Below are 25,562 nucleotides of genomic sequence, written 5' to 3'. Positions count from 1 at the left end.
TCAAAATTGAGATGGCATGGATCATCATCAGAGATATATTCCAGATGGTCACCAATAGCCCATTGTGCAGTTCTAGTACAACATAAATAAAGTACCTACCTACCTTTATTTCACAAAAAAATTTTTTTATTAAAATGTTTTAATATATTGTATGCTTTTGTAAGTATACATTTTAATTTATAGTAAAATGTTTACTTTTAAAAGTATGCAATATATTTATCTTTTAACATACCAAGAAAAAATTATTTTTGGAAAAAATGCATATACATATTTGGCAGGCTCTTTTTTAATTTTTTGAAAACTGTAAAAAATCTTCTATGTCCACATAAAATAAGTCTCTGAAACCAGGCTGAGAATTATAATGTCTGAGAATTATAGTCTCCTTGCCGTCAGGCTAACCTTGGGAGGTGTTTGTGGTTTTCCTCTCAGTGTAATGCAAATGCAGGTTAGTTTCATCAAAAAATTCCTTCACAAATTCAAATTTCTCCCAATACTTGACCCAGGAGTTCCCTTGTCTTCTGGATTGGGTTCAAAAAGACAAGCCTGAACCTTAGTAGTAGTCTTAAACCCGAAAAATTGGGTTGACAGTTCAACGGCAGTTATAAAAATAAATAAAATTCTGAACACTAAGGAATGTGTTGTGATGGCTCAGGGGATAGAGAAAAAAATTATGGATAGAGAATTTTAGGGATTTTTATAGTCATCAAAATAGAAAAAGTGCAATAATTTTCAATTATGATGGACATTAAATTTAATAGAAATGTTATGCTTTATGTGTACTCATAATTTCGAATAGTGATAGGCATTTAATTCAGCAAAGATAGTTAAAAGATTTTTTAATTAATTTAAAACGGGAGTTCTGAATAAAAATAAACTGAACATTTTAGAGCCAAAAAAGGTTTTAAACTGATTTCTATAAATGAGGCTTGCTTCATTATGTATCAGTAATACTTATCTAAATATTCAAACAAGTAATAATCAGTGCAAAAAGTCCATTACAATAGAGATTTTTTTTAAAAAAACTTATGCAATTTTAGGGAATTTTCTGAAATGTACAAAAAACCAGTAGACCAGAAGAAACTGGCAAAATCCAGTAGAGTTTTTCAGCTATGCTTTAGTTATATGTCGTGATTCTGATGCAATTTATCAGTAAATTTTTTTTTATCCCCTGAGCAAAGGATAGCTTTGCTTTTCATGGGTCAAGATGCCCATGAAAATCTATCCTCAACTTAGGCTTTCAATACATTCAATGTGATATCAGTGATTGCAATCAATGTGATTAAGATAAGAAAAAACAAACCTGAGACAACAGATAAGTTTGAGCTTTGTACAGCAGCAGAGTTGTTGTGACTAGATGATGAAGATTCTGCTCCTCCGCCCAATGGACCTTTTTTTTTGTAAAAAACAAGGGGAAAAAAGTGAGAGAGAGAACAAAAACATATCACCAATAATTAAAGGTATTAACTCAAGTTATGAACTTTATTTGTGTACATAGATGTCATTGGTGAAATAACTGAAGAGGTCAGTGGTAGAATTTCAAAATGACAACAAAAAAATGTCCTGATATTTCACTGATTTTATAGAATTTCTCTAGTTTTTAGTAAGTGGTCCCTATTTTTAGGAAAAATATTGGACTTTTAGATACCTAAAAATGAAATTTCCTGATTTTTTTTAGGTTGATAAAATTTCATAATTTTTTCCAGTGCAGTGGTCATCCTGAATTTATAAAATGACAGTTTGAAAACAAAAACAACTTTAGTTGTTGTTGTTTGTTTACCTCACACTAGGCTGCATAATGGGCTATTGGCGACGGTCTGGGAAACTTTGCTGAGGATGATCCAAAAACATATCATCACAATTTTGATCCTCCTCAGAGGGAATGGCTCCCCTGCTTCGGTAGCCCGACAACCTGCGCACAAAGTCGAGTACTTTACGGTAGAACAGTTTAATGAGAATCGATACAGCACACACTTCGATCCTTTGCAGGCTGATCAAAGTGGTCACTCACCCGCACACTGACTGAAGCCAGTGTTGCTTGACTACTGTGTTCTATTGGGAGCATGTCTTGACGATCAGTCCACTGCGGAACAACTTAAGGAATATATAGAATTATCAGAAGCTTCTTAAAAAAAATAAATAAATTCCATTTAAAACTGTCTTAATTAAAAATATGGCAAAAGAATGTAATTTTTCGTATAAAGGCCTCATTTGAATAGCAAGACAGTATACACTTTCATTCATTTCAAAACACAGAGCCATTAAGTCTAATAAGTGTATGATTTTTCATACCTTGTCTAGTTTTTAGTGCCTTCTGCTGGAATAAGAAATAAGCTCTAAGTTTAATAGCTTTACAATAAGATAGAGATAACTTGTATAAACATAAAAATGAGATTATAAGTAGAGTCCAACAACTGTTCAAACAATTGATTTATATATGCATACAACTAGGAATAACATATTCTTAACACCAACATTTGTGCTTTCAAATTGCCATAGAACATTGTTAAGTTATTTTCCATATAAAAATGTATATTTCTCTTCAATTATAAGATTAATATCTCTTCAATTATTTGCATATCCAATTAATAGAAAGAACAAAAAGGTTTCTTTTTTTTAAGGGTGCTTTCAGCCAAAATGGTTAATTTATTATTTTTATTTATTGATAGATTCATGAGAATTAATATTTCCTCATTTATTTCAGACCTATTAAATAAGTATATAGTATTAAACTTAGGACTCGGAATATTCCCCGAGTAGTAAATGGTGACTGGTGCACGTTAAATCTGTCTAGTCGCTAAGACCTCCATGTTCCCATAACAAATCAATAACTCTGGGGGTACTGATCCAGGAGTTTCCTTGTCTATGGGATTCTGCCACATGGTTAATAAAAGATTACAAAAATTAACCACTCATCTAGAAATTGATACACCTAAAACTGAAAAATAGACTTGGAAATAAGACAGAGATGGGAGCCCGATATCCAGCGAAAGATTTTATCCAAAACCTATTGTTTTTATGATGAAATTAAATTTTTCAACAAATATTTTGTCTTAAATCAAAATATTAAATAAAGAATTAATTAGGATTTTCAAATAAATTTAGAAATGAAGTATTAAGGCATTAAACTGTACATATTCTTTACGGTTAAAAAAAACAACACTTAAATAACAAATTTTGCTGCAAATAACTTTTTTTGTTCAACCATAGAAAAAGTTTTGCATACATTTAGATAGAAATGAGTTTTAGAACAGATACTTCATTTTCCATCTTAATTAAAGGCATATTATAGTTTGTCTATGGTTAGAACTCTATCGCCAAAAAGTCTGCTGCTATGGAAACAAGAATAGCACATTTCAGGAAAGGTAGCTTCTCTTCACTTTATGGCTAACACAATAAACCGAAGAGAAAGATTCCCTTTCTAAAACCTTTCCCAAAACCTGTCCTAAGCAATGACTCCACACCCCTATTTGAAATAGTTATTCTTCGTTCCCATAGTCAACACCACTGATCCAAACGAATGGCTAGGGAGTTCTTACTTTAGACAAACTAAAGTATGCGTTTAAAAAAGTTAAATACATTTCAATTTATATAAATTGTCTGTTCTCAATTGTCTAAAAGTCTTCGATTAAATGACAAATGAAAAAATTTCTGTTTTTGAAGTAAAATTTATTGTACAGTAAATCAGTTGTATACATATTTATAATAATACAGAAAATTTTGAATATATCCACTGGATTCTTTCAAATGGACCCACCAAAAAAAAAAACCAGGGTGGGTCTTTTTCAGCTTGCTACTGTGAATCATGAAAATAATAGCCAAATTATCAAAGTGGCCAAATTTCTTATCTAATAGTTTACTTCCTTGGAATCAGGAAGAGGAATAGTTGCCTGTGGCAACCTTGCAACCATTTACCTTGTTTCCTACCACAACCATTTACCTAATGAAAGAAAGTGTTGTGACACCAGGTCCTGAGTTCAATCTTTAGGCCGGGCAAGATTGACTTAGCCTTCTATCCCTTCTGTGGGTTGATAAAATGAGGACTAAACAGTGGGAGTCGCGCATTTGGCTGACACCCAACCGGAACATCTGCTCCTGCACCCCAAAGCCCAAGGTCAAGAAAATTGATATGGGCACTTAGGCCTTGGCTCTCTTTGGGCTGTCATGCTCACCACTTAGTTTAGAAAGTGTTGTAAGATGCAACTGTGTGACCAAGATACTGACCTGATGAGAGAGCCTGACCTATAACCCTCTGGTGGTTGTCAGAAACATTCTCAGGTGGAGATGGGGGAGAGTATCCGGCATTATCTGGACTGTCCGGCATCTGTCAAAAAATGAAATTCAGTTAGTATTCTTGATAAAGTTTTAGGCATAAATAATAATAAAATTTATAAGTTTTATCACGGTTTAGTATAAAATATAAGTATATGGTACATTTTCATTTATTTCCATAATTTGGGTGCATAGTGGAAATTTTAAATTGTAAAACAAATCTTTCAACAAAAAATAAGCACCTTTTAAGTACTTTTTAAGCACTAAAAAAATATTTACATCAACAAAACACAAAATAATTTTCAAAGACTTTACATGATCATGATAAAATAACTAGTTTCTGACAAAGAACTCTTTTCTTGATTATATTAGCCATTATAAAATGATCAAGAGATTTTTAGGTTCAATATCAAAGAGGGGGAAATGAAGCCTTGAGAATATCTTGCAAAATGCAGCAGAGTTGCACATGAGAGTACAATAATCTCATCGAACCCAGCTTAGGCCTCGCATGTATTTCATCAAACATGTAAAATGATTGGCACTTTCACACCCCAACGACTGACTGTACACCAAAATAGATTGTGGTTGATTTAATTGTGAAAACGTTGAATAGAACAATGAGAAAAGCATGCTTTTACAAAATACATGGTGAAAATCGACATGCACTTTTCGAAAATCTCATTTTATTAAGCACTTCTTAAAAACACTCAATGAAAAAAACACCTTTAAGGGCTTTTAAAATACGAAAATCAAAAATAAGCACCTTTAAGCACTTTTTAAAAAAGCTACGCACCATGCAAATACCTCCACAAGTTGTCAAAATTACTTTGCAAATTGGTTGATAGAAATATAATATCTCAAGATGATATAATTAGAATGCATAATATAAATTTGGCATTTTTAGATTTAATAACAGTGGTTAAAAAAAAAAATGCGTCAGGTTGTGGTTAATCTTAACTGAGAGGAGTATACTGCAGATTTTACAGACCATATAAAATTCTTTATAACCATATTTTTTTAACCCCAAAAGAGCTGTGCAAATTTCACAAATGTATGAAAAATCCCACACATATATATGAAGAGGATAAAAGTTGGTACATAATTAGTCTATGAGACAAAGAGGCTCAATAAGCAATGGAACATATTAAGGGCTTGACAAAAGTTACGAAGTTTCAAGAGCCAAGAAAAATGCTTAGGAGTCAGCTTCAAGAATTATTGACTTTATCGCACATGCTGTGAAATAAAAAAAAAGCTTCTCATAGACATTTTTAGTGATCCTATGTGAGTTTTATCCACAGTAAATGAGTTAAATATTAAAACAAAAAGTCAAATTCAGCAAAACTTTGGAGGAGGAAATAAATCTTTTAAATTGTAATTCCTTTATTATTCTATAAAACAAACTATGAATTTAACAATAAAGCAGTAGGTAAATTAATATTGATACAACTATAAAATGGATGAAGAAAAAGTTATCAGTTTTGCCTTTTGATTCTAACTTTTCCTGCTAACAACAAATATTAAATAACAAGTTGAAAAAAGTAGTCAACAAGGAAATTTTTTTAGTTGCTTTAACAACCTGATGCAAACTTATGTATTATTGAAGTGAGCCATATATCTCTCAAATTCTATTTTATTTTTTTATATCTCTGTCTGGCAACACTTATTCCTTAATACTCAGTACACAGTTGGTAGCTGTTACAATTAGAAAATTTTCTACCTGTTGCCTCTCTGTATTGGATGAAAAATAACAGTTCACAATGAGGACTCTTAAAAGTTTCAACAAAAAAAAATAATAAATATAATTTTTTTTTTTTGTTAATTTTATAAATTTTAGCAATATGCAAACTCGACTATTTTTATAAATTTTATAACATAGTTGAGTAGTAAATAATGAAGGGAAAAAATTATGAATTTCTTTTGCACAAGCACAATCGAGTCAGATAGGATAAAGTGGATATAAAAATCAAGCTTTAAAAAAAAAGAAAAATGAAAGAAAGAAGACGGCTCCAAAAACAAGCCATTAAATTTATTTTACTGAAAATTTTAATGCATATTATATATACCGGATTCATATAAATTAAATATGAAGCCTAACTTATCTATTTTGTTTGATTGTTTTCTTACAGTAATGCATTCAAAAGAACATGTTTTGTTATACCCACTTTATCCCAGAGAGGGGTAAAGTGGGTATTGTTTCAAAAATGAGTATATATTTCCCTAAAAAATACATGAAAATATTGTTTTCAAAATAAAAATGCTTTTATGTATTATAATTATATTTAAAAAATTAATGCTAAAAATATTTTTTTTCGTATTATTAAATTAAGGAGTAATGTTCATGGTTATCAATATCAGATTTCCCTTTAGAAGCAGTGTATCTCCCCACAATTTCATCAAAAAGCAAGAAAACTGTAATAGTTTTTGGTTTTATTTGAAATATAAATGAGAATTTCAAACATTAATATCTATAGTGGTAATTTTAAGTGTTTTTACTATTTACAGCAGACACGTATTTTTATTCTATTTTAGTTCTTTTAAAGAAATTTGTTTTGTTTTCCAAAAAAATACTGGCACATTATGAGGACACCATACTGTGGAAGAAATTTTTAATCGCAAATTCTTTCTCCTTCATTACTAATTTAAAATTTAGAAAAGGTGAGTTCAGACAAACCTAAAGTAAGCCATGTTTCAAATAGTGAAAAGAAAAATTTTAAAATATACAAATAAAAATAAATAATGAGATGATAACTTAGGATTACGCAATGGAGAATTTCTCTTCCAATAATCTGTTTACATTTTAATGTTTTGAAGTATTCTTTCAGCATTCGAAACTTCATGACAAATTCTAAGTTTGTCTGAACTCACTTTTTCTCTCTTTTAAATTAGTAATGAAGGAAAAAGAGAATTTGAGACAAAAATTTCCTTCCGCGGTTCGGGTTCGCTTAATGCAGAAAGTCATATCTATAAATATGTTCACAAAGTTTTACAACTATACTATTTTGATAATTTTTTTAATTGTATAACATGTCTGTTCATCCCTATCTTTCTTCTCTTTAAAAAATAAAATTTAAAACAATTTTTGTTTTCTGTGTTAAAATTACTGTGTATGGCTACAATCGAATTAGTAAATTATTTATTAGCTATTTCATTACAAAATATAAAGCACTAGATACTCACTAAATCTAACGGATAAGTAACAAAAATATCCCTTATACAAACACTTACCTAAACCTAACCATATACCACCTCAGAAAACAATTCATAATAAATAGAATTTTGAAGCTTATTCTTAAATTTCTATGTAGTTCTGTTTTTAGATGTCCCTCTACCAGTTTGAACCAAAATTAACAGTTTTTGCCAGGTTTCAATCAAATCAGAAGAAAGTTCATCAACAGCTTTAACTAACATACTGTATAAGTTAATACATAATATACATAAATAGTAGATAGTTTGCAGATATTAAACTTTTTTTTGACACTTACCCCACCTCACCCTATAATATTAGTACTTCTAACATTCATATCTGGCTTAATTTTGATTTTTTTTTTTCAAAGAATTTTATAGCTATCTTTGTGTTATAGGGCTATTTGTGAAGGTAAAATACACGCAGTTTTGGTAGTATTTTGATTTGAACTCTTTTAATGAGGGAGTTAAAATTAATGAGAAAAAGCTAAAATTAGGAAATTATTTTTTATCAAAAAATATAAGAAGAAAAATATACACCACCACGTAATATTTGCGAAGCAAGTAAAAAATTTTTAGAGAAAAAATTTGAATTAATAATTTTTCACAAATTATTCTTTATATAAAAAAAGTGCATAAAGGACAAATTTAATTGCCGAACAGGAAAGATTTCGAATGAATATCTATGGAATTGGATTCCCATTTATTGATGTTTAGTTATTGTAATAATTGCATACTTGTTTGATATCTTTTATGATAAAAAAAAGTATTGCTTCCTTAGATTCTATATATTAGCCTCTTAGAAAAAAAAAAAAAAAAAAGACTTAAAGCAATTTTCCTAAACCTTTTCATTATTAAAGAGGTAAACCACCACATAATATTTGTGAATCAAGTAAATTTTTTTAAAGAAAAAAATTTAATATGATTAATAATTTTTTAAAAATTATTCTTTATATTAAAAAAAAAGTGCTTAAAGGATACATTTAATTGCCGAATGGGGATAATTTCCATTGAATATCTATGGAATTGGATTGCCATTTATGGATGTTTTGCTATTGTAATAATTGCATACTTGTTTGATTTTCTTTATGATAAAAAAATAATTACTTTCTAAGATTCTATATATTCTCTAGAGGAAAGAAAAAAAAATCTAAGGAGCAATGTTTTTAAACCTTTTTATCTTTAGCGAGGTAAACCACCACATAATATTTGTGAAGCAAGTAAATGTTTTTAAACAATAAAATTTAATATGATTAATAATTTTTTAAAAATTATTTACAAAAAAAAAGTGCCTAAAGGATAAATTTAATTGCAGAATATGAAAAATTTCTAATGAATATCTATGGAATTGGATTTCCATTTATAGATGTTTTGCTATTGTAACAATTGCATACTTCTTTGATATCTTTTATGATAAAAAATAAATACTTCCTACGATTCGATATATTAGCCTCTTGGAAAGAAAAAAACAAATTAAAGCAATGTTTTTAAACCTTTTTATCTTTAGAGAGGTAAACCACCACATGTTTGTGAAGCAAGTAAATGTTTTAAAGAAAAAAATTTAATATGATTAATAATTTTTTAAAAATTATTCTTTATATAAAAAGAGTGCTTTAAGGATAAAGTTAATTCTTGAAAAGGAAAAATTTCTAATGAATATCTATGGAATTGGATTCCCATTTATGGATGTTTTGCTATTGTAATAATTGCATATTTATTTGATATCTCTTATGATAAAAAAAAAATTATTTTAAGATCCTATATATTAGCCTCTTAAAAAAAATAATAAATAAAAAAAACTTAGAGCAGTGTACCTTTTTATCTTTATTAAACTTTTGTCCTATGTTCGTACTAGCCCCCTCTTCCTCATATTTTTATTAACTATGGTTAATAGAAACAAAAAGATGAATATTTTTAGAAAATTAATACATATTTCCTTATATTTAAATTATAAACCACTAAGCACTCTAACTATCAAAAATGTTAGTAGTATACAAAAATTTTCCAAGATTACCTAAAAAACTTACTGGAAAGTCATTAATTTTCTTATTTATTTACTTATTTTTTTTTTTTTTTTAATTAGAGTTTGTTAAATGTTTATGATAAAAATGCGTATCTTGTTAAATTCGAAAAATGTTCTTAAAAGCAAAGAAAATTGACTACAATTCAAAATATTTATAAATCCTTTATTAATGAATGTTATGTTTATCAACAGTTAAAGACATTAACATTTTATTAAAATAATTGTTACAAATATTCCAATCATAATACCACATGAATTAAAAACACTTATTTTTAAATATATATATATATTTTTAAATTTCTGTTTGGTACTGACAATACACTACTATCACATTTTATACAAAAATAACAAAAGATTCCTTTTAAAAAAATAAAATTTTGTGAAACATATTTTATTCTATATAATAAAACAGGCAGTTTCTTTTAAGCAATTATGCATTTTTATACATACTCTCTATTCACAATGTATAAAAATATATTTTGAATATATACATGCAAAAGTTGCCAATAACTGAAACTATGACAGCAATGGCGAACAGATATTCAAAAACTGCCATTTTTCTTGCAATGTCAAAATTATTTATGATTACTTTAAAAATAAATAAACTTATTAATTGCAATGTCTATCTAGCAAAGAATGTTTACACATTACATACATTTTGGCAAATAAGGTTAGCTTATCATAATTGAAACAAACATTTAAATAAAATTGGCATAGGTATAAGGTGACCTATAGGCTACAGTTCCCTCAAAAGTCAACTAAGCTTGAATAAGTAGTGTTTCAAAGCGAGTAAACTTGTGTCATATAATTAACTTGAAATGAGCATTTTCTTATCAAATGGAAAATTTCATTTACATTATTAAATTACTATCTTACATTATTTTCTAGCCTGAACATTATTTTCATAATTAGATTAACAAAAAAAAAATGTCAGGTTCACACCAGAAATAACATTTTAAGAACCTGAAAGTCTAAGAAAAATTAAGAATCAAACATGGAGTATTTTTTTAAAGAAATTCTACGAGTCAAAAAACTTAAAATAAATTCTATGAATAGAAAACTTAAATTTTAGTACTCATAAAAACCCTGTAATCTATTTATTTTTAATTAACAACTTGGGAATGTATTGCTAGCCACTAAGTTATTTCTAACGTATCACAGAATTCTCCTATACCTAACCATAAATTAAATGCCATACATGGAGTGATTTAACAAAATATTCTAATGGCTGCATGGTAGCGCTTCATGCCCATGTGCTATAGGTCCGTGGATCAATTCTTGGACCAGGCAAGGCTGACTTAAACTTCTATCCCTTTCGTAACTCGATAAAATGAGTACCAAGCATGCTTGGGGACTAAACATTGATGATTCTGCATTTGGCTGCCCACCCAACTGGAACGCCTGCTCCTATAGTTTGTCTACGATAAGAACTCCCCCGCCACAAAGTCTGAGGCCGTCTGCAGCTATGGAAATAAGAATAGCACATTTCAGAGAGGGTTGTTTCTCTTCACTCTAAGGCTAACACCGTAGACCGAAGAAAAAGATTCTCTTTCTCTTGCCGTTCCGAGCCAAAACTTATCCTAAACAATAATCCCACACCCTTACTTGAAAGTTATACCTCGTTACCACAGTCACCACCACAGGTCTAGACAAATCGCTTGGGGAGTTCTTACTTAAGACAAACTATAGGAATCTTTTGTGTTTTCTTTCTGCTGTGAAAATACTTCATTTTTGAAACTACCAGAAGAAATTTCCTTCAAACTTAACTTTTTCTAGAGGAGGGCAAGGGGAGTTCTTACTTCAGACAAACTATACACCCCCTGGAGTCCAAGGTCAAGAAAACTGGTATAGAGACAGTAAGATCTCCCCCCCCCCCCATTTTTAGTTTAACACAATACCATGAGTTAGCAGCTAGTTTTCTCTAGCCGTTGTCACTTAAACTTGAAATTTTAAAAAAATCAAATTTTTCTACCATTAAATAAGTAATTGATGAAATTTTTAATGCAAAAGTGAAGCTTAAGATAACAACTGAAAAGTAGACAAACTTTGCTAATCAAGGAGTAGACAAGCTGTGCATTAATAATATTTATGTCTCAATGCAAAAATATAAATTTAGATAGCCATTATTTTCAAAACCATAATCAAGTAAAGGACAAACTTTTTCGTGCATCACCTTAATCTAGAGGAAATCGCATGAAAATCAACAAGGCAGCACTTACCTTGTAAAACACATTTTCACAAATAAGTTCTTAAAATAACAATAAAAATGTTGTAAATTGAGAAAATTTACAAGATAAAGAAAGATAATTTATGTAAAATTAGTTTGGAATGATGTTGCTTCATTTAATGTCCTACTGCTATGGATAATTGACCGTGTAAAGCTAAGGGCAGATGGCACAGGGGGTCAAAATTCACCATAAGACTTTCCGGCTACTACTTCCGACTGGTTTTTACACCTAAAAAAGCTTGAAAAGACACGCTATCCAATATTATTATACGTGAAGTTTTTTCAATATAACGTGTTCTTTCAATTTAACTTTCAACAAAACAAACAAACGAATTTGGAAGACTCTGCATCTTGCTGTGAGGCAAACCCAAAATGAAACTAACGCCGCTATTTTTTACAAATATAGCCAAATAAGGGATAACACTCAAAACAGGGCTAACTTTGTACTTTATTTATGCTGTGATATCAATTGTGTTAAATTTGTTTTAGGCTCACGACCGGTTAGAATTTATAAATTACAGTAAACTCTTATGAATGGTAAAATTAAGCGTAAATTTAAACACAAATCTCAATGATAAAACAACCTAGAATATTAAGCCTGTTCACACGTCGCCTCATAAGCATAACATAAACGGAGGGATACAACAGATGCTTTCTAAATGTCTTACGGTTTTAGGTTACATTCAGTCCAACCGTCCATATATTTAATTGATACAAGAGAACTTTAAGTTTGGAGAAAGCAACATGAAACTCGTCATGTAGTATAACACCCATCCTAATTTTTGGTATTTTTCATAAATATATATTGTCATAAATATCAAACATAGCTTTTTAATACACTAATGTAGGGAAAAAATTATTATATCACTTTATTTCTCTCCTCTATAACTTTTTGTCTAAGTAATTTCAACTTAGATTAATGCAAATTCAAAGTTACCATAATACTAGTAGTGCCCATTACCAAAATTAAATATCACTGGTGTCAATAATATGGCAAATTTTAACTTTTCTAATTATGCCATTTCTCTTTAATTTTGCTTTATAGTACTTACAGTATATAGCTATTTTTTATTTTATTTCGGTAAGTATTTATTACAAAAATTAATAAGGCATCATTGACTTCTTTATAAGTTTGTTTTCAATGTTTCCAGGGCTCCTTACACATTTCGGACTAAATATAGTTTAAAAAAAAGGTCATATAAGTTTTAAAAATGGATTTAAAATAACCAATGTTAATTTCAGGCATCACAATATATGAATAATTTAGTTGGTGTGAAGAAAATAAAAAAAAGCAGTAAAGTAAAAATCGTAAAAATATTGAGAATTACTAACAAGTAGGACAATAAGTTTCTTAACATGGTAATTTATTTTAAAAGTATGCTGCTCTTGTAGTTAAGAGTTTTCAAAACGGATCTGAATGGACACTGAAAAAAATTAAGCAAATAGATTTCATGAGTAAGCTCTCAAAACATGCTCAGTATTGCTCTTACTTAATTTAAGACTTGCTACAGAAATTGTTTTAACAATTTATGATTGATCAGTAATGAATCAATAAAGATGCATTGCGAATTACGTAGAACATCTAAAAAAATCATGTTACATGGGTATATTAATGAATGGTCTCTTAAATTGTTATTAATAATTTAATTACTCTTGACTTAAATTTTTATTTGGGTCTCTTAAATTTCTATTAATTATTTAATTACTTTATGATTCAATAACAAAGACTCAAAAAAGTAAAAATTACAAAGCAAGGAAACTTATTAATCAAAAAAAAAAAAAAAACACCAATTAGAAAATGTTCCTTCCATTTGAAGAAAAGATTTAGCAATAATCAATATAAAATTCAATATTAGTAATTTCAATATCCTTGCAATTAAATAATTTCTGAAACTTTCAGAAGAAAAAACCACTGTGGTAAAATAATTGTCTTAAAACAAATCCAAAAATGTTCCTTTAATGTACAAATTTGACATATATGTGATTATTGAACTGTTAATTTTGATTGCTTTTAAAAAGTGATTAAGGGATTAATGAAATTTTTCAAATGCTAATCATTTTTCAAATGCATTATCAAGAAAATATTGAATGTTTTATTTATTTATATGTATATCATAAAGTGAGAGTGCACTGATCAAAATGCACTTTAAGAGTGCATCAATTTTACAATTTGTGGAATAGATGCAAACTTCGAAATTTTAGAATTAGCAATGCAATAAGCCTAATGGACATGCCTCAGCAGTTTTGGAACTAAAAATAAATAAATAAAATAAAATAGTACATCAGTATTTTTAATAAACTGTTGACTAAACTCACTAAATTTAAAAAGAATGACAGCTATTCTTATGTGAGAACTTTTCTAGAAAGGAAGTCTAAAATTTTTTGCTGCTTTGGGACCAAAAACAAACTCACGTTTAACAAGGGAGCACTGAAGAAATCAAACAGATGGATTTTTCAGTTGGTCCAGTCTGTTTATCCATAACCTGAGAACATTATTCATTCAATTTGTCTTAAAGACTCCATGTACAAACAATAATATGAACTTTCTTATTAGCTTTCTTCGGCTGAGCATTGACTTATGCTACAACAAACTGATTACACCCACTTTTCTAATTGAAGAGAATTATCTTTGTAACCTCAATAACAACCAGCATGCCATTTTGGTGTCTAAAAATCTGGTGTTTAACTTCTCCAGACAAATTGCAAAAGAAAATATGAAAAATCTAGCATGGAGCATAAAATGATGTTTTGTGCTTTAAAAAAAAATGTGCCTTCCTATTTTGCTTTATATTTATTTATGGCTGGAAATGATTATAGAAAAAGTTTATTCTTTTTAATGAAAATAAACAAAAATGTTTTGAACTTATTTATTTATTTTTTGGAAAGGGATTGAGTTTTGGTCCAAATCTCAGAGTCGGCCAATATCCATCTAGACGCTAATTTCACGTGTTTCAGCAACTTCAAACCTAACCTAACATTATTATTATTTTTAAAAATAAAAAATAAATAAAAAAAGGTGAATGAACCCTCAATCCAATATTTTGCAAATTCAGCGATCATAGAATTCTTAATTGGATTTAAATTGCTCTTAAGATCAGAACAAAAACTCTTATTGAATATTTAGAAAGAGCTTATCTCCATCTTATTGCATCTTTATAGGTACTAAATAAAAAATTAGTAAATAAAAAAATAAATTCATAAAATAGTAAATAAATTAATAGCCTCTCGATTCGCCCATTTAAAATTTCATGTTTGGTCATTTTAACTAATGAAGGTTTTTATTCCATGAGCAGAGTTAGCAAAAATGATTTTTTTAAATTCAAATTAGATTTTCAGATTTTATTTTAATTACAATTTTATATCAAAGCTCTAATAAAGTGTATTAGTAAAGCTTAACATAATCTAAAAACAATAATATGTAATTACATTTGTTAATTTTTTTTCTACTTCTAAAACTTGGGCCTTATTTCTTTGGATAAAACTGCCAAAATCAATGAAATCAGATTTTAAAGAAATATTTTTGACTTATCATATCAATCTTGCCTGCCCGAGTTCTAAAAATCTTAATAAAATACCTCAATTACTTTCATACACTTTGCAGATAATCCTCCAGTTGAATGCGTCCAAATACTGCAACTTTAGAATTATAAACTAAGCCTCATTTTTAAATCAAATGTAAAGGGTTATTGATCAAGTGCGATATTATATCCTAAAAAGGCAATTATGTTTCGAAATGTAATTATGTGCCAAAACCTGGACAATATGTGCATACCTACCAACTTGTATAGTTGTTGAAAAAGATTTTACATAGGGAAAGTCAATCAGAAATTAAGTTGGAAGAACTTTCCATGTACAAAACTATTTAGACATCGACAAGCATAATTAGCCAACAAATAAATCTTATCTTAATATTTTTTTTAATTATTGATTTGTTGTTGTCATAGGCCATTAAGGTAAGGAGTGCGATTGTTCTTGCTTTCAAGTGGCGCAATCTTTGGCCAAGAATTCGACTTCTATGGACCCGTTCCTACAACGCCATTGTGAAGGACTAAAGATCGGCACTCAGTCGCAGTTCGAAGCCCACCCAGTTTCAGAATGATGGGCACCAGCTTACCTGGGTAGCAAAAGCGTGTAGAGCACAATGCTAACCACACAGCCACAAGCATTATTTTGGAAGATTATTGTAGACCTTTAACCCACTGATTTCTAACGGGCTGCTGCCAAAATGCTTTCCTTTTTTTAAAAATCGAAAAATTGCTAGTAATTATCAAAATGAGATTTTTGGACATTGGACTAAAAAAATGAGTTTTAAAGGTCCAATTGCACACAAGACAAAATTTTATTAATATTTAGGGGTGATAATATTATATATTAGAATAAAAACTCACGTATGTAAAAAACAACAACACTCATTTAACAATGAATTTAATATTAATAAAAAACATGACATTGACTTCTAGACTCCTTAATACTTATTATTTTACAAGTATATAGGTTAAACATAATATAATCTAGCAATATACCTGTCAGTATCTTTATTGTTTTAAATTTTAAAAATAATATTTGTAGTTAAAGAAGGAAGAAACCTAATGGTAATTAAAAGAAAATATTTAAGCAATGAGACAACAAACTATGACAATAACGCAGCAAATTTTCACACTAAACTCCTTATTTTTTTCATTTTCTCAAGATCTTGTTTCATTACTAAACTAAATTTAACACACTATTCTTTTGAGGGGAGAGCAAATTCTACTTAAACACTTGCCAAAAAGTAGAACTTTTGAAAACTATGTTTACTTCATTCTTTCAACAAAACAAAAAATAAATAATTAAAAAATACCGCTGGCATTGTGTTAAAAAATACAGCTGGCATTGTTGTATACATAGAAATTATGAGCATAAATTAATAAATTATATTTCTTTTTTTTCATCTTTTTCCTATGTTCACATTATTTCCTATGTTGTTTTTCCTATATTATTGCTCTTAAAATAATTTTTAAAAAAATGAAAGTGGTATATTTTTTAACAGAAGACATGCCTCCAAGAAACTGGTAGCTCCATGTTTGCATTTTTATAATTTGACAGATTTATAAAATTATGAGCATAAATTAATAAATAATATTTCTTTTTTTTGTCTTTTTCCTATGTTTATATTATTTCTTATGTTTTTCCTATATTATTGCTCTTAAAATAATTTTTAAAAAAATGAAAGTGATATATTTTTCAACAGAAGACATGCCTGCAAGAAACTGGTAGCTCCATGTTTGCATTTTTATAATCTGACAGATTCAGCGTTGGATCGTCTTTTAGAAATGAACTTGTGTGCCTACTTCCAAAGATACTAACGACTTTCAGCACAAGCAATTTTCCTTTTAATATTATGACGGACATATACCTTTCATAAAGGCTCAAGTTCCGGGTAAAGAGATCTCAGATTGCCACACTTTTATTATATGACCGAATATAATATGTCCCTAACCCTGCTTCAGTTAATGAGACAGGCACACACCAGATAAACCATTGTTACATCAGATATAGAAACAAAACAAATTTGGCAATTTTAAAAAATGCTACCTAATAATGGACCTGTTCCTTTCTTGCATCCAAGTCTTCAAATATGAACACATCGTAAATAATATGCAATTATTGTAAATAATATGCAATTAGAATGAGCTACTATCAGGATGGCAACATTGAAACACAAATTAACGAGAGAGAAATATTCTATACTTACACTAGTCAAGTGAAAGCGTTCCCAAGTTAATAAGCAGTGATTTAAAAAGAAACAAAGCCAATTTTTAAAAGAAAATTAAAACTTTAAAAAAGAAAAAAAAAATATCATAGAGTTAATAACAGAAGGTGGCATGGTATGAAAGTTGCTAGTAAACAGAGTATAATAAAGCTTGAGAAACAGTAGAAATTTAATTGTACCCTGCCAGCAGGATAATTAATATATATATACAAGGATCCACGTTTTAACATTGCGTGATTAAATATTACCTTTGTCCAGAAAGTTTCAAAATTGATGCCATAATTAGCACCAACTGAAAAGAGTTCATTAATAACAGTGTTTGATTACAATTAAATTATGGCATCAATACAGATTTTTCATCTCTCCATCATTCTTAGACACAATTTACCGACTCAAGAGGTTTTACAAAGGGATTGTTAAAATAACAATCACAGAGCAAAGCAATATTCAAGCCCTGCTTAACAGTATTAAAAATTTCTTTTCTTGTAAAAATAATTAAACTGATGGTAATGCTGACAATCTTTAGGTAAAGAAACAAATGCATCGGAGAACAGTTGATTATTAACAACTTAGTGTAGAAATAGTATTAGAGAAGGCGTATCACTAATAAAGAGTCATAAGATATATGATGCAAAGTGATATCCAGACACATGAGTCACAAGAAGCATTATTTAGTGGTTCAGCAAACAGTAGTAAGCTATAAAAAAAAAATTCTTAGTAAGTCTTATGCTCACTCATTGAGCCATAACATATTTTTGATGGATACTTAACTCTCTGGCAGCAAAAACTTTGCAGCAGGTACTGTAGATTACCATAGCATTTGCCAGTTTACTCAATTTTTAAGAGTTTCTGTCTGACTGAGATGACATTGTAGATCCATTTCTATTTACAAAGATAGGGCTGAAATTGACTCAATTTTTGCTAACAGGGCTTACAATAAGCCTAGAATTAAAATGGGATATTTGAATATCTTTTTGAAACTTTCCAGACAGATATAACACAATCACCAAAAAAAAAAAAAAAAAAATAGAGATCATGGTCCCCAATGAAGTGTTAAATTGTATAAAATGGAGGAAGCTTCTCCTCTCTGTTCTGTTGGCACTCTTCAAAGTGGTGATGGAACTTCGGCTGTTGCATCTGAATGGGAGACTGCTAAGAGGGTAACATAACAAATTTCATTAATGCCACCTTCTCATTAAAATAAACACAAAATTAACAAAAGTAAAATAAAGGTGTTGAGAAAGCTTTAAAGTAAATTTGAAGCTGCAAAAAAATATTAAAATTAATATCAAAAGTGAATGCAGTTTAGTGATTGAGGACTTTCGAAACAGCAATTTCACATTTTTGGAGCAGAAAAAAAACTTAATTTATTTGTGTTGTAATAAAAACTGAAAAATAGAGTTTTTTTAAAAAACAAAAGGACTCATATCGAAGTGAAATAAATACTAATATCTCTTTTGTAACAAAAAAATTTTCTGGAGCAAGTCTCACATTTTTAGGACTCTAAAAAATGCATGGTCTGGAGCAGATGTGGCAAAATATTCCAAAAACTACTTTGAGGAAATTAAACAAGTGGGAGCAGAAAGGATTGCGCAGAATTATACGCAATTTCACTCAAAAATGATTAGTAGTAACTACAATGGATTGGAGAAGTTAGGAACAGCAATGCTGAACACTAACTAATTTATCTAGAGCAGGGTTTTCTTCTGACTAAATTGGCCAGACGTAATACGTATTGATTATACACACTTAAAATTTAGCAATGAAAATAAAATCTAACAAAATAATAATCAGAAAAAACATAATTTATGAGCTGGTAAAACACTCAAAAAAGCATAATAGCTTTTTGAGTGAATGAGTCAAAATTCTCAAAAAGCTTTATCAAAAGAGAAACAAAAGTAAAAACATTCCTCTCTAAATAATGCGTTTGCTGTTCTAAAGTTTAAGCACCTTTTTGAGCGAAGGGCCACTTTCACAGCAGGTTAAACATTTAGTATTTATAGTTTTTTTTTCTTTCTTTTTTTAAATTATAGTTAGGGAAGTTAATTTCCTCATTTTTTTTTTTTTTTTACACTTTTAGTTCTAAAAATTGAAAGCTTTCAAGGGCTGCACGTCAGCAGCCAGAAGGCCGTAGGTGCACCCCTAAGTGATATAAAACAGGTTTCGACTTTAGGAAAATATACACCCCATTTTGTTTCTATTTTCATAATTTGTGCCCATAATACTTTTAAATTTCTGATTGTTAGAAATATTACAAAATTAAACACCATCAAATTCACAAGAGTCTGCTTAAAAGAATAAAATTAAAATGTCCTTTTCTGCTTATAACTTGTATCAGCTAAAGTAAACTTGTGTAAGCTGTCACTCTACAAGTGATCTTACTCATTACAAATAGAAGCATTTTTTCGTTAACCACTATCTTGAAAGCTAACTATTAAAATAATTTTTCAGTGCTATAAGTGGCAACATAAAGCTATTCACAGAATAGCACTAGAGTCTATTTTTCAACTATTTTTACATTAAATTAGTGTATTTGCTTCTAATGACAGCTCACTAAAACAATAATTCCATCTACTATTATGAATTTTTGTTATGTATTACATTTATAATATTTTCAAAATAATGAGTAGACATTTTCTGTTTTGCTTTATATTTTTATTATTCATGTTCCTAAATATTAATGAACTTTATAAGGTTTAAATTCTAGAGAAGGTCAATCGTTTACGATTCCGCAGCTGAAAAATTGGAAACCACGGATTGAGAACTATTAAACAAATGTTGCCTTTTTTTGTAATGTCATTTATAATAAATTGTTTTTGCGCATATGTGTTTTAATCTTTTAAAGATCTAATTATGGTTTGTTATTCCATAACAATGAGAAATGATAATTAGAATGGTTTGAGATATGAACTATTAGTTATTACAAAATCAGAACAAAATTACCGATGAACTAAAGATAATAGCTATAATTATGGCAGAATTGGTACAATATTAATGTGTGTAAAACACATTTGGATTAGTAAACCGGTAGGGAGTGCAAGCTCCCTAGCGCCCTCTTTGAAGTTTTAAGAAAGAACAATTAAACATCAATTTTAACATTTTCACTTCATTAGAGTATTTCATTTTTTATTTTAAGAAAAGATGCGTCACTCTTGAAAATCTACCTGTAATGTTTTAAGTAAAGCTATTTGCCCATTATTATCCATGGGGTAATAAAAACCCATTATTATCCATGGGGTCATGGACGTTAAGGCATAGTTTTGTGATCAATGACATGATTGTGTGATGAACGACAGTTCAACATTCAGCATAAACTGCATTTACTTCTAAGGCATGCTGGTATCTATTGATTTGAAGTTGGGTAGGAAGACAGTCAGTTGCTCCAAGACCAGTTTCAGGGGCACAAGAAATAAATCATCAGAGGTATAAGTAACAAAAACAAGCTACTCATGTCAGGAATTGAGTTCAAACAATCTAACAAAAATATTAGTATCTATCAGGGCTAGGTTGATCTCCTCTGAGACCCTAAGATAGGTTCTGAAAAGAGGCTTCTATCAGGGATCATGAGATACCTCCTCCTAGCAAACGGGGTTCGGCATTTAATTATTTTTTACACTTTCATTCCATGAGTATTAGTTTATATTTTTGTAGAATTTACATTTCCCCCCTATTATTTATATATGCAGAGCCCGCGCTAAGGATTTCAAATTATTAGTCAGTAAATTAGCCAAATATAAAAAGTAATCGCCAATTTTCGAAAGTTTTCGCTAAATGCAAATCTTAACAATTTTTTAAGATTAATTTTTCTGCCATCGAAAACTCTTTTTTAGTTTGCTTCAGTCTTATATAATTTGGAACCAACTCTAATTGGTTACGCGAGACGTTTACCAAAAACTACTGCAATCAAATAAAAAATACTGATTTGTTAAAAAAAAGGCATTTTGATGTAATTTTGATGGATTGAGATTAATTTTTAAAAAATTTCTAGTGAAAAAATAATTCGACAAAACACATTTTTATTCACCAAATTTACGATTTTATCGCATAGCATCAGTTTTTCATTTTTGAATGAATATTAATAATTAGGAGTATTTAATCTTCAAATACATTGCTGATTTCTTTCGGAAAAAAATTTATTGCTTTGAACACAAGCATTTATATAAAAATAATCATATCTGCCAACTACATAACTAAATATGTATGTAGCCCTTCGTTAGTCAACCGGCTGGGCAAGTGGCACTTCACTCAAAAAGGTTGTGCATGCACCCCTAATACAGATGGTTTATGTTGCAACTTATTTAGCTGTAATAATTTTTAATGAAAGCTGTAATGGGTTATTCACCGTTACAGAACAGTGAAAAATAAATGTCAGCCCAGTAGCCAAAGAATGTGCTTAAAATGAAGATAGCCAATGAATTTTGCCTGCAACTCACAGACGCGACGTCATATAAGGGTGAATCGACAAGAAAAAGGACTAGACATGCAATTGAAACTGCTGAAAATGATTGAGAAGTACCATCGAACAGACCTGGTGGATGCATTATATGCATTTATATGGATAATTTATTACAAAACTTTAAAAACAATTAACTTGAAACTTTGTTTTTCTTACTTACTATGTTTCCAACTAGCAAAATGTTCAACCAATTTATTTCAAATTTTGACACAATGTAGATAATATAGTTTTCATAGTATGCAGGGATTTTTTAATTGGGTTAACAAGTTCTGAGTAATCCATTTACTTATATTATGTCCTTTTTTCTTTTCAAAACACAACCACTTCGTACAAAAAAAAAAATAAAAAAAATATTTCACACGCAACAAAAGCTACAATTATTTAGTTTAAAAAATCAAAACACAATCAAATTTTGGTGATGTTTCTTACGAGTACAGCAGGTAATGGGTAATATGAAAAATAAGTTATAAACATTGTATTATATAAGCACCAACCTTTTTATAAATTTTTTATTTGCAACAATGTAAAATGGAGATTAAGATAGGTACAGTTAGATAAAAAGAAATGTATAACATTAAGTTAATCCCAACCATTAGTTTAGTACAAAAAGAAATTACTTGAATATAGTTTTATATAATATTATAAAGAGGAAAATCTGCTAACTGAATGACTTGAAAGCTAAATGAAAAGTAGAATTATTTTAGAGATGCTTGAAAGGACTTCAGTAACAAAGTTTATTAAATTTCTGTAGGGCCTAACCAAGGAAGATTGTGTAAAATTTCTTTCATTAGACAAAATCTCACTTCAATACTTTTATCCTGATACAGTTTTAAAAAAATAGTTTATAGTTTTTAACAATTTACCTTCCAGTTTACCTTATTTATCCTTTGATTTTTTTACAGAATTTGTTTCCCTTTGAAGTACTTTCTTAAAGTGTTAACTCCATATCTACCTTCTTGAACTTTTCACTGACTGTACTTATTTTATTTCTGAATACAAAGTCTCAGAGTGTTCATCAATCTTCTTACTGGTGGCAGCAAAGTTTGTATCAAGTCTTAATTTAAGCAATTAAGAAGTCTATTTTTTACTTTGAAAATGCTTAGAAACTGATCAAATAACCAGCAACAAATTAAACAAACCGTTTTCAAAGTTTGTTCATTCAGACTGTTGACTGTTCAATATCTTGGCTATAAATGTAGATTTACAGTCTTAAAATTACAACAGATGTATATATATCCTTGAAAACAGTCATGACATTACTTTTAAGCCGCATTTATTAACTTTTCATTAACAAATGCAGAAAGAATTGTGTGTCTGCTCTACCATCTCATCTTGATTTTTTGTCTTATCTTATAGTCATCTTTTGTCTTATCTTAAAGTCGTCTTCTGTTTTACGATATAGTCATCTTTATCATCTTATAGTTTGACATTGGCAGCAAATTTTCTTTTGTGTATACTGTTATTCTTTGGTTAAACAAGCTTAGAAAACTTATCCACCAATCCAAACAAGTTCTCTACTAGTGGCAGTTAGCAGTTGAATCAGCAACTACAGTAGAGTGCTGATTATCCGAACGTCAATTAATCAGATTGTCCAATTATCTGAATCCTTTTATAACCATGAGTCACCAAACTAAAAAGAGTTTTTTCGCAAACATGTTTATTGTCAAATCTGGAAAAAAGTACGAAGAAGGATTTTTTTGTCTCCTGATGACCTTGAAATGAACCGATCATTCGTTGTGCCCACTTTCAATGTGGGTAGCAAAGTAATTTTTAGCAGGGGAACAGGTTTCTATTTTTCTCCCAAGAGAAAAAGTGAGGAGGTGAAACAAGTTTTGAAATGATCTCAGACTTAAAACACTTTTTGTCAGCGTAGGTGTTTTCAAACATGTCGAGTTAGTGAAAAGGAGTCGTGCTATCATAGCATAAAAATAAATGAGATTATTGAAAGATAAAAGAAAGACGAAAACGAAAACAGCATATCGTCTGAATACAGCAAAGGCACATCAGCTGTATCGATGTTGAAAAGAACGAAGATTATATTTAAAAAGAACAGCGAACAATTTTGAGGTTTGTTATCAGTCTAAAACAAAGAAAAAGGGCAGATGAATCGCAAAACTATTTTGAAGATGCAGATAAAGCATTATATCATTTGTTCTCGAAAAAACATTCATAAGGACAACCTCTTTCGGACGTCATGTTGTACGAAAAAGCACTGTTTTTCAATAAAGGAATAAATAGATACCAATATTTAAAATGAGTACCGGTTGGTCTTGGGAGCTTTAAATTGAGACACGGGTTTTGTGAAATCAAAGTCCAAGATGAAAAACTGCCAGCTTCAATTAAAAGCACAGGGAAATTTATTTCGGTAGGTAGGTATTTTATTTACATCGAAGTAGAGCTGCACAATGGGCTATTGGTGACGGTCTGGAAAACATCCTCGAGGATGATCCAAAGACATGCAGACATAATTTTGATTCCCTGCAGAGGGGATGGCACCCCTGCTTTGGTAACCTGACGACCTGCGCGCAAAGTTGAGCACTTTGCGGTAGAACAGTTTAATGAGGACAGATACCGCTCACCCTTGGTCCCTACACAGGCCGATCAAAGTGGTCACGTCATCCCGCTTACTGACAGCAGACTGAACCATGTCTTTACAATCAGTCCACTGTGAGGCGAAATTTATTCTGGAATTTTAAAATTTGATCCGTACAAAAAATAAGACAAAATCATCACAGATGAAAACAGGTTCAACTGGCAGTTTTTGTCCAAGAAAACATTAGCATCAAGGAGAAATATACCCCAGAAATTAAAATAAACAAAAAAGAATAACAATGGGTAACTTTGATAATATTGCCTTTCATCAAAACAAAGATCTACTGGAATGTAAAAATAGAAAGTTGAAAGTCCTTTTTCTGGCACGGTAACCACCAATTACGATCTATGGATCAAAATGTAATGGAAACAGTGATAAAGCTGAGTACTACAGGGAGCGTAGCCAAATCTTTCAACAAAAAATAAGCACCCTTTAAATACTTTTTAAAAACTCAAAAAATATTTTTAAGCACTATATACATTAACAAAATGCAAAATAATCTTCACTTGACATGATCATGATAAAACAACTAAGTTTCTTGATTATATTAGCCATCCTAATTATATTAGCCTACTTTTCTTGATTATATTAGCCATCCTAAAAAGATCAAGAGATTTTACTGTTCGATTTCAAATGGTGGAAAATGAAGGCTGAAATTGAGAATATCTTGCAAAATGTAGCAGAGTGCTAGAATCTAAACGCACTCAGCTCAGTAGACGCTCAAGCAGACTCGCAAGTATTTCATCAAACATGCTAAATAATTGGCATTTTCATAGGCTATGAACCAATGGAAGGCCGAAACTGATTATGGTAGAATGAATTGTGAAAACTTTGAATAGAACAATGTGAAAAGTGCGCTTTTGCATAATATCGACATGGTAAAGAAACAAATTTTCATTTTCCATAAGGGAAAGCACTTTTTAAAAACAGTTAATAAATAAAGCACCTTTAAGGGTTTTTAAAAAACGAAAATCAGAAATAAGCACTTTTTAAAAATGCTGCGCACCATGTACTAAGAACATTGAGTCCAGTGCATTTTAAAATAAAAATAACACTTTT

The 25,562-nt window shown here is 29.6% G+C and overlaps 1 protein-coding gene across 4 annotated transcripts in view; it reads right to left on the bottom strand.

Annotated features, from left to right (window-relative positions):
• The window catches only part of bs (serum response factor blistered), a 38,170-nt gene that overhangs the window by 5,259 nt on the left and 7,349 nt on the right, over positions 1–25,562 (bottom strand). For 2 of the 4 annotated variants that reach the window (XM_016072657.5, XM_016072656.5), the window contains exons 3-4: positions 4,222–4,321; positions 1,301–1,387 (exon numbers count right to left, since the gene is read on the bottom strand). In XM_016072657.5, the coding sequence (XP_015928143.1) occupies positions 1,301–1,387; positions 4,222–4,321 (187 nt within the window). The remainder of the gene's footprint in view (positions 1–1,300; positions 1,388–4,221; positions 4,322–25,562) is intronic. The other 2 variants (XM_016072658.5, XM_071183018.2) reach the window with 1 other exon arrangement.

This window comes from Parasteatoda tepidariorum, chromosome 7 (assembly GCF_982258835.1).
Source record: "Parasteatoda tepidariorum strain Cologne lab strain chromosome 7, Ptep-v5.0, whole genome shotgun sequence".
Lineage (NCBI taxonomy): Eukaryota > Metazoa > Arthropoda > Arachnida > Araneae > Theridiidae > Parasteatoda > Parasteatoda tepidariorum.
Note: the sequence above shows the minus strand (reverse complement) of the source record. Positions and strands in the feature narration are given on the sequence as shown.